At 44.2% G+C, this 10,139-nt stretch overlaps 1 protein-coding gene across 1 annotated transcript in view; it reads right to left on the minus strand.

Annotated features, from left to right (window-relative positions):
• PPP1R13B (protein phosphatase 1 regulatory subunit 13B) overlaps positions 1 to 9,793 on the minus strand; it is an 87,315-nt gene extending 77,522 nt beyond the window's left edge. Inside the window, exon 1 of the mRNA XM_079700291.1 lies at positions 9,705 to 9,793. Within this exon, the coding sequence (XP_079556417.1) occupies positions 9,705 to 9,713 (9 nt within the window). The 5' untranslated portion in view covers positions 9,714 to 9,793. The remainder of the gene's footprint in view (positions 1 to 9,704) is intronic.
• Positions 9,794 to 10,139: the final 346 nt, after the last annotated feature.

Below are 10,139 nucleotides of genomic sequence, written 5' to 3' on the forward strand. Positions count from 1 at the left end.
TAAATTAGAACTAGCACCTACGAATCAATGATAAGTTGAGGGCTGAGGAGGATCACCTCCAAGTTAGCTTCAATGCATGATTCTTTGACAACTATTTTGACTGCTCGGAGACCCTTTTCTGCCTTGACTATCTTGATAGACTCTTCTCATTGATTCCAGACACTTAATGCCAACGTTAACATAAATTAGAGCATTTACAACTCTCCTTAAAATCCTGCAACGGTAGTTTCAGTTTGAGATGCAAAAGTTCTGAAGATGAATGGTGGCGACGGCTGCTGAACAATGCCAATGTGCTTAATTCTGCAGAACTGTACACTTAAAAATGGTTAAAATGGTAAATTTTGTTATGTATATTTTACCGCAATTAAAAAAAAAAACAACCAACTTCAACAGTTTCATATCTTTCTCAGGATCAAGTTCAAACTTTCAGGCAGGTCACACATGGCCCTCAGAATCTGACCTCTACCGACCTTTCTAGCCCCCTTGCTTCATCTGGCCTTAAGCTCCAAGAAACTTCCCTCAACATACCACACCAATTCAGATCTCAATGCCCTGCAAACATTAAGGCCTCTACCTAGAATCCCTTCTTCCTCATCCTTCTCAACTCCATTCAAATGTCACCTCCTCTGTGAAAATTCCCCCGACATCCCAAGGTTGAGAAGACTCCTCTCACCACTGTGCCCTGCCGTACGTAGCTTGTACTCTGCCAGGCGTAGTCCTTATCTTTCAGAATGGCACTTTTTATTTATATGACTGTTCCCCACCGTGAGCTCACTGAGGGCAGGGACTGGGCCAGCCCTGGCACAGACCCAGCATATAAGGGATGTGCCCTAAATGCCTGCTGAGGCCATTCAGTAAACAAGTACTTACTGAAGGCCGATCAGAGGCAGGCAGTATCCTAAGCACTGGGGATCCTGCAGTGGGAAAAGAAAATGAAGCCCCACTTTCATGGAGCCTCCACAAATATCTGCTAGGTGGACATAAGTACTATAAAGAAAGATGAAGTACAATCAGGGAGGGACATTTCATACAGGGTGGCCTGGAACGTGCCGATTAGGTAGAGACCAGAGAGCAGGGGGTGAGCTTTTCTGCTGACAAAACACTGAGTGAAGTGAATCTGAGCTGGTTTTGAGCTGTGGTCTGGATAACAGAGGGTACTGGAAAGAGAAGGTAAACCTTCATTTCTAAGAAACACAAACCATCCCGCTCTGTCCTATCAACCTGATAGATTTTGCAATTACCACCTAGTTCTCCTGGCAGAAGGAACACAGGCATTCTACCTAGGTGGCGTACGGTTCACTCACGGTCCTTTGCTGACTGAAGCCTCTCTGCCATGAGGCCTTATGGTTGCTAGAGAAAACTAAGAGGAGCCGATGTTATCAACAGAATGCACTAAGCACTTGACAATCCTCACCTTTCGAAATACACTGCTATTAAAACCTATTTTTAAAGAGGAAAATAAGACACAAAGAGGTTAAATAATTTGTCCAAGGTCACAGAGCTGCTAAGTGGCGAAGCTAGACTTTGAAACCAGACAGTCTTGGCTTCAGAGTTTGAGCTGATAATCACTATGCCCCGTTTTACATCTGTATTTCTATCATAAATACTCTGTTCCTATTGTTGGGTTTTTTTTTTCTGTTAATCCTAAAATTGTCACACTTTACTTCATCGTTCTTCACATTTTGACAAAATCTCACTTCTCATTTCTATTCTAACACAAAAATCTGTCTATATTTTGATCATTTGAGTTTAATTATTTACTGATATTATTTTCAAGACTGCCATGAGACAGAACTATAAACATGCAATAGAGCAAACACCAAAATACAAACTATCAATACAGAGACACAGATTACACTGCTATAAAAAGTGTGCATATATACTCCACAAAGACGTAGGAGGCCCAGGCCAGCCACTGTCCCATGAAGCTGGGTCTAGTGGGGGCTCTGGGTGGGGCTGATCAGGCAAAATGACAAGTACAAGGGATGACACATGTGTGTGGCATGCCACAAATGCCCAGGCAGTAATCTAGAACACCAAAAACACAACATTAAAAATCACTTAATATAGGGCAAATGATTTTTTTTAACTCAATATATTTATTTTACCTTAAGATTTAAGAGTAACATCTTTCAGGCAGGATATAGCAGGCATCTCAAGCTCAACACACCCAAAATAAACCTCATTCATGCCCTTACAGCCCTCTAAACCTATTCCTTCTCATGTGTTCTCTATCTTGGTTACAGGAAAGACAAGCCTGGCTGCTGAAGCAATAAACCTGTTATCCTCAACTCCAGCCACTGTACTTCCTTCCTGTTAATCACACACACTCACACATCAGTACACACACTCACATGTACGCACACTCTCACACACCCTCTCACTCCATCAGATCTATTTTACCTCCTATTGACTGGCTCTTTCCCTTGACCTTCATGTCAAGTCTGACCTGCACCAGCTGGTCTCCTAACTGCTCTTCCTGTTTCTTTTTAATTTCCCTTCCTCCGCAGTCCATCCCCCGGCCTTGGCTCCAGAATTCTCCCTCTACCATACAAATCTGACTGCATCATTCCACTTTTTAAAAACGTTTGGTGGGGGCTTCCCTGGTGGCGCAGTGGTTGAGAGTCCGCCTGCCGATGCAGGAGACACGAGTTCGTGCCCCGGTCCGGGAAGATCCCACATGCCGCTGAGCGGCTGGGCCCGTGAGCCATCATGGCCGCTGAGCCTGTGCGTCCGGAGCCTGTGTTCCGCAACGGGAGAGGCCACAACAGTGAGAGGCCCGCGTACCGAAAAACAACAACAACAACAACAACAACAAAACGTTTGGTGGTTTCTGATCACCCACGGGATCAAGTTCGAACCCCATTAGAACACACACACACCTCTTCACAATGGGGTCTGACGCTACTTTCCACATCATACCTTCTTTCATTCAAAAGATCGTCACCGAACACCAACTATGTGGCCAGTCATTGGGACAGGCACTGGTGGTAAATAGCAAATAAAAAGAGACAGCTCCTGCTGCCATGAAAATTACAGTTTAGGACAAGAAAGACATTTACCAGTCACACAAACAAATGTTTAAGACTGCACTACAAGTATTGCAAAGGTAGACCAGGCAAAATGTTCTGAAATCAAATAGTGGCAAAAGTTGTACAATCTTGTAAACACACTGAAAACCACTAAATTGTACACCTTAAAAGGTCAATTTTATGGTATGTGAATTATATCTTAAAAAAAAAAAAAAAGGCACACCAGGTTGAAGGCCTCTACCGTTATATTTGGCCAAGGCAAAGATGGGAAAGTTTTCCAGAGGAAATGAAACTTATTACATATAACTAACATTTGCTGAGCATTTACTACACAACAGGCACCTTTTGCTGTAATAATCCATCTAACCCTAAGGTTACTATTATTATTATCCTCAGTTTAAAGACAAAGAACTGAGGGATCAGAGAGCCAATAAATGGCGATGCCAGAATCCACACTTAAGCCAACTGACACCAGGGCCCATACTCTGCTACAGTGAAGTCACCTGGGCAATGCCTGCTATTCAGAGCTACTTATGATACAATAAGTAAACCACTGTGTTTCATTCCTTCCAAAAGCAGTTTCTCTCCACGTCCTCTATAAGGCCCTTAAAAGGCCCTTTAAGATCCTAACTCGTCCGCTCACCACCATCACCTTCCTGACTTCATCTCCTCCACTCTCTCCCCCACGCCCCCCCCACATACTCTGCTCCAGGCGTCCTTTTGTGTCTCCAGAATGCTGGGCACGCTCTTACCACAGGGCCTTTGCATTTGCTTGACCTACCATGACTGCAAGCACAACATATGGTATAAATCATGATTCTGTCAAAACTTCAGTTAACATTTTCTCTAGACACACTTAACAATACTGCTAGCAAGACCCTGTTCTGAATTAGACACTAACATTTCGAATGTCACTTATTAATTTTAGCCAAAACTACCTCATTTTCCAGTCTTTTATTGTTCTGTATGATGTCACCATGCAAAGATTTTTATTTTACAAAATCTAGTAACAGCAGCTTTTGCTTACCAATTAGTGTGAACAACAGTCATACGGCTATCTTTGCAGTGAAATAAAACAAAGCAATCGAGCCAAGAAAGTGTCACAATAGAACCTGATTACCACCATTCCTCTGTTCAGCCCTAGAACCATAGTTTGTGAAATAACTATGGCAACAGCACTTCAAGGCATCAAAATCCCACCGAACTTTTGCTGGGAAGCTACTGCCCATCTGTGCAAACACACAAAAATGCATGTTGACAACCAGTTATATAACTTCAATACAGTAACCTGGTGATATTTTAAGTTTCTATCATGCTAAAAATTCTAAGTAACTCTTAGGCATATATGCTGGCATAAACTTTTCAAAGTAGGACGCTGAGAAAGAAAAGATACATTTAACACATTTACATTTAAAACAGAGTTGTCCCCAAACTCAAGATGGCGAAAACTATCGCCTTTTATCAAAAAGATTCACCGTGAGAATCTTTTAAATATTAAGCTCCATTTGTGCTAAGCATCAGGGGAAAATATTTAGCCCAATTCAACTTACCAGCACCTCTAGCAAAATGCCTTGACTATAGCAAGTAAGTGACTGGTTCAACGGCTAGGAGCAAAGGCTTTTCAGTCAGACAGCTTGTTTTCAAACCTTGTTTTACCACTTACTATCTGGGGGGCCTTAGTCAAGTTTTACTTCCTGAGCCTCAGTTCTCCATAAAAATAGAGACACCACCACAAAGCCTATAGGATGCAGTGCTTTAGCACATAATGACAAACACCATACACTGAGTGCTCACTATAACTAAACTGAATTGTAGGAAGTTAAATAGCTGCAAAACTTTGTTGCTGTACTTAATACTGTAGCCTTCAGAAGAGTTATCCCTATAGACTAGTCTTTAGTTCAATAAAACTGTAATAATAAAATCTTTTATATACACATCTTTGTATGAGCGAAGCTTTGCTTTTCCTTTTGTGAATTTTTTGGGCACTCCAAAGGCTAGAAATAGTTTAATTATTTTAAATGGTAATATTATGTCTGTAATTTTGTCTTAAAGAAACCAGTTAAAAAAAAATCTTCTCCAGTCCTCAGTGTTTTGTTTACTGAGTTAGCCTGTAAATTCAAGCCTATCAAATGACTTAATGATTAAGTGGGACTTCCCTGGTGGCACAGTGGTTAAGAATCTGCCTGCCAATGCAGGGTACACGGGTTCGAGCCCTGGGCCGGGAAGATCCCACATGCTGCGGAGCAACTAAGCCCGTGTGCCATAACTACTGAGCCTGTGCTCTAGAGCCCGTGAGCCACAACTACTGAGCCCACATGCCACAACTACTGAAGCCTGAGCGCCTAGAGCCCGTGCTCCGTAACATGAGAAGACACCGCAATGAGAGCCCCGCTCGCCACAACTAGAGAAAACCCGCGTACAGCAATGAAGACCCAACGCAGCCAAAAATTAATTAATTAATTAATTTAAAAAAACCAATAATAGTGAACATCCACTGAGCTCCTTCTATCAGCTCTATCATACAAAGATACTTGGGCAGTGAATGAGTTTACTAAAAGGCTGCCAAAACAAGAGTCAAGTTGTGTCAACCTTTGCTGCAGCCAATGCAAATATTATTGACCCCCCCATGAAAGTATCTGCTATATATCAACTACCGGACCAACCACAAATACTTGGAAACCACTAGGACCAACTCATTTTACAGGTGAAGAACTGAGACCCAAAGAGATTAAGTCCACAGGTCACACAGTTACTTACAAGTGGGGACTGGAACCTAAGCCTCTCTGCTTCCAGTACGTTGTTTTGTCAATTACATGACAGCTGACGGTTTAAAAAGAGAAAGATCTATTCCAGAACCTCAAAATGTTTTCTACATCGTTGGGAAGAAAGTGAATACCTGAAATAAGTGAATGTTTGTTTAATGAGAGCTAAATATTAAGCACAAACTAATGTAACCCATAGCCCACAGTGAATATACTGAAGGGCTCCTAGGACAGAAAAATGAGTGGAATCAACTAGTCACACTGTGTGGTGTCTACTGGAGGTAAGGAGTCCCACTGCTAACATTACCAAAGGCACCGCCAGAGTGCCCTTCTTACAGGTAAAACACACTTCAGAGCCGCAAAACTTCCTTTACTCAAGTCAGCAGTCCTTTGGAAGAGAAAGAAGTCTCCTCAGTGCCACTCCCCAGATATATTTCACTGTGCACAAAGTTTTACAGCTGCAAAATGTTCATTCTCTGTTGAAAAGAATGATGCTAACAATCAAGGCAGTTTTTCAGCCTTTCCATGCTCTGAACCAGGCTAATTTTATTAAAATTCTTATTTTGGGACTTCCCTGGTGGCGCAGTCATTAAGAATCCACCTGCCAATGCAGGGGGCACAGGTTTGAACCCTGGTCCGGGAAGATCCCACACGTCGCGGAGCAACTAAGCCCGTATGCCACAACTACTGAAGCCGGCACGCCTAGAGCCCGTGCTCCGCAACAAGAGAAGCCACCGCAATGAGAAGCCTGCACACCGCAGTGAAGAGTAGCCCCTGCTCGCTGCAACTAGAGAAAGCCCACGCGCGGCAACAAAGACCCAACGCAGCCAAAAATAAATAAATAAATAAATTTATTATTTTTAAAAAATTCTTATTTATCAAATCTGTTTACGTATGGCCTAAATGATATCAGGTCTAGACCTTAGGGACCAGCCAACAAGTAATCTTTAAAGTATAGCCCTCTTTTTTCCTTGGGAAAACAGTTTTAAAATGTCACCCACTGAAAAAAGGTGAATGGCCACAAATACTAGAATGCCATAATATTTTAATAAGGGAAAATTCCAAAATATAGCTTTGTTCAAAAGTAGACAATCATGAAACTCTGTGTAACAGGCAAATTGAACACTTCTACAAAGACATTATTGTGTCAGATGAGAACACGGCCAGATACTTATTTCCAACGGCTGAGAGACTGGGTGCTGCAGTAAGCCATCTGATCAATTAAAAGTTATTACAGACTCTCAAATAAGTAGAATATACTCTAAACCTGTGTTGTTCAATAGAGTAGCCACTAGCTACATGTAGCTACTGAGCACTTGAAATGTCCTAGTCTGAAATGAGGTGTGCTATATATGTAAAACTTTACTGGATTCACACTGGCTTTCAATGACTTAGTACCAAAAAAAGGTAAAATATCACATTAGTAAATTTTTCATACTGATTACATGTTAAAATGATAATATTTTTGATACACTTAGTTAATAAAAGATACTATTAAAAATAAAACCAATTACTAGAAAAACTTAAGTCCCATTTTGTCACTCATTACATTCCTATTGGGTAGTGCTACTCTATACAAACTATGCAAAATGCAATCTAACCCTCTTTTGATGATTCATGACGATAATGATGAACACCAAATATATAATAAAGAAAAAATCTCATTTATATCTTGGATACATAGTTTAAGATAGTATCAAGTAAGAATGGCATGTTCTTAAAACTTCTATTAAATTTACAACCAACGCCAACTACATTTATAGAGGAAGGACTCAATCCTAAAAGTAGTACTTTTAGAGAACAAGAAGGAAATACAAAGTAAAGACCACAAAAGAGGGACTAAGAGAAATACCATCTGTTTCTAGAAGGCATTTAAAAATAAAAGCAGTGTGTTTTAAATAGTTAGTAGGCCTGTTTTTTAAAAACATTTGATTATTATGAGTATCATAAAGAAATTTCCCAACTGCCAGCTAAGCAAACGTCGTCAAAAGGAAACCTGGTAAGGTTGAGACTAGAAATTCTAACTATGTGAGGAATAGAAGTAAAATGTCTGAATATACCATATGGAAAATGTAAGCCAAATTTCTTAACAGGGTATTTAAAATGAAACATCATACAATGATGAAACCAGTCAAAATTTTATAGATATCCTTCAATATTACTATGGTATCAACTGTTACAGGATTTAACTAAAAGTGGTTTCAAAATTCCAAAACACCATAGTGCCTTTTCCAAATCTAGCCAGTGAGAAATAGGGAGAGAACTGTTTCCAAATGCCTTATCTTGCAGAGGTTAAAATTAGAAATTGACAATTCAGAGCCATATTAACCATAATAAATATCTGCAGGGCATTCTGTTTGACAAGTGCTATTGGACACATCATCCTGTTTGATCCTCAGGACAGCCCTCAGATATTGGTATGTTTTTATCCCTGCTTTAGAGGTAATTCCAGGCCTGGAGACCTTGACTTGTTCAAGGTCACATTGCTAAAAAGTAGCAGAACCAGTACTTGATTCTGGTTCTTCTGAGGCTCATCCAGTTCTCCTTCCATTACAAGACAATCACTCATTTAAAACCAAACGTTTAGAAATACAACAAGCTCTGATGCCCAAGAAGGATCTAAGGATCAACTAGGTCAAACCTTAAGACTCTGCAAACACGATGTGTTGGAATCAGTTCAAAAAGGGGAGAAGAGATTATCAAGAGACAGGAAATGACTTGAAAGATCAGAGGAAAAAAAATCTAATCTAAATGTCCTTGGGTGCAGGCATAGCAGAATAATAGTATTCAAGCAGAAAAGGCAGAGAATCGGTACTTTCCTTCTGAAATGTGATTTTCAATGTAGAAATTGTAGGCTAAAAGAACGATTTTGTTGTTACTTTACTATAAATGTGTTTGAGAATTTTACTTAATATACAGGCACTCAGAAAACCAATACATCCAACTGGGTACCACCAGCCCTTCATTTTTTTCACAAGTCATGACATTTACTTCACAAAAAGCCACATGAGAAAAATTATAATTCAGCACCCACTGCTATTTAGATTAGAATTAAAGGAAAAGGTCAGGTAGGAGAATGGCAAATTTAATGAGCACTGTCTTCTTCCTAGTACAACGCATCCTTGAGGGCAGGACAAAGGCGGCACCACCACAAACGAACCTAGTTCAACCTTCAAAACACACTGACAACAGGCCAGTTAACGCAAAATGTACAAATCTCGAAGGCACCGTGGAAGGGAATTCCTAAAACGGCTCTCTAAATCCATTCCTAAGTAAGGAATGTAAAGTAAATTCCTAAATATAATACAACAGGATTCCAGAATCAGGAAAGAGCTACGGAGAAATGTGGGTTTCCAGCGTGGGAACACCACACGGGGGTGCCCACACTGCCGACACCAAATACGACACCGGCCCATTTCAGGCGGGGGACAGAGGCGCCTCGAGACCCCGAAACGGGGCGAGCGCCAAACGACACCCCTGCCTCCCCTTCCGACCCCCCGCCGGGACGCACGGGGAAAACCGACCGGCTCCAATTTCACCTCCGGCTTCCCCTCCCGGGCAGTGCGGCCGGGGAGGCTCGGCAGGAAGGGCCGCGCCGCGGCCGAGGGAGGGGGCGCCGGCCCGGGGACCCCCGCCCAGACCTACCCCCGACCGCGTCGGCCCCCGCACCCGGACCCCGAAGCGAACCCCGGACCGAGGACCCCCGGACGCCGGCCCAGCCCTCGCTGACAGCCGGCGCCGCCCCACCTGCCCGCCCGGGGGGCGCCGGGGCCGGGCGCGCCCACCAGGCCACTTCCTTCCCCGCCCGCCCGGCTCGCCGGGCTCGCGCGGGCCCCGAGGGCCGGGAGCCGCGGGAGGAAGGAGGCTTGGCTAGCCGCCCGCGGAGGAAACTGCCGCCGCCCGCACCCACCGGCATCATCGCGGCGCGGGTCCGCGGCGCCCTCCGCCGCCTGACAGGACGCTCGGCGTCGCGCCGCGCCGCGCCCGCAGCTCCGGCCGCCTTCACAGGCCGCGCGCCCGCCGCCGCGCTCTCGGGCCCTCACGGCGAGGCGGCGGCTGCAGCGGGCTGCAGAGCCTGGTCGACCCTGTCGTGGCCGCCGGCGCGCTGCGTCGCTGTCTCAGGACCGGTCGCCGTCGCCACCACCTCCGCCCGACCGCCTGCCGCCGCCAGCTCGCGGACTCTCCTCAGCCCCCGCAGGCCCTACCCCCAGCGCGTCGCCCCACACGGGGCCAGCCGCCCCCTCCGATTGGCCCGACTGTGCCGGGGGCGGGTCCGGGGGTGGGGCATCCCACCCCGCCCGCCCAACCTCGCTCCCGGCCGCGGCCAGGTACGAGCGCGTCCGCG

Source organism: Hyperoodon ampullatus (assembly GCF_949752795.1).
Source record: "Hyperoodon ampullatus genome assembly, chromosome: 3".
Taxonomy (NCBI): Eukaryota; Metazoa; Chordata; class Mammalia; order Artiodactyla; family Ziphiidae; genus Hyperoodon; species Hyperoodon ampullatus.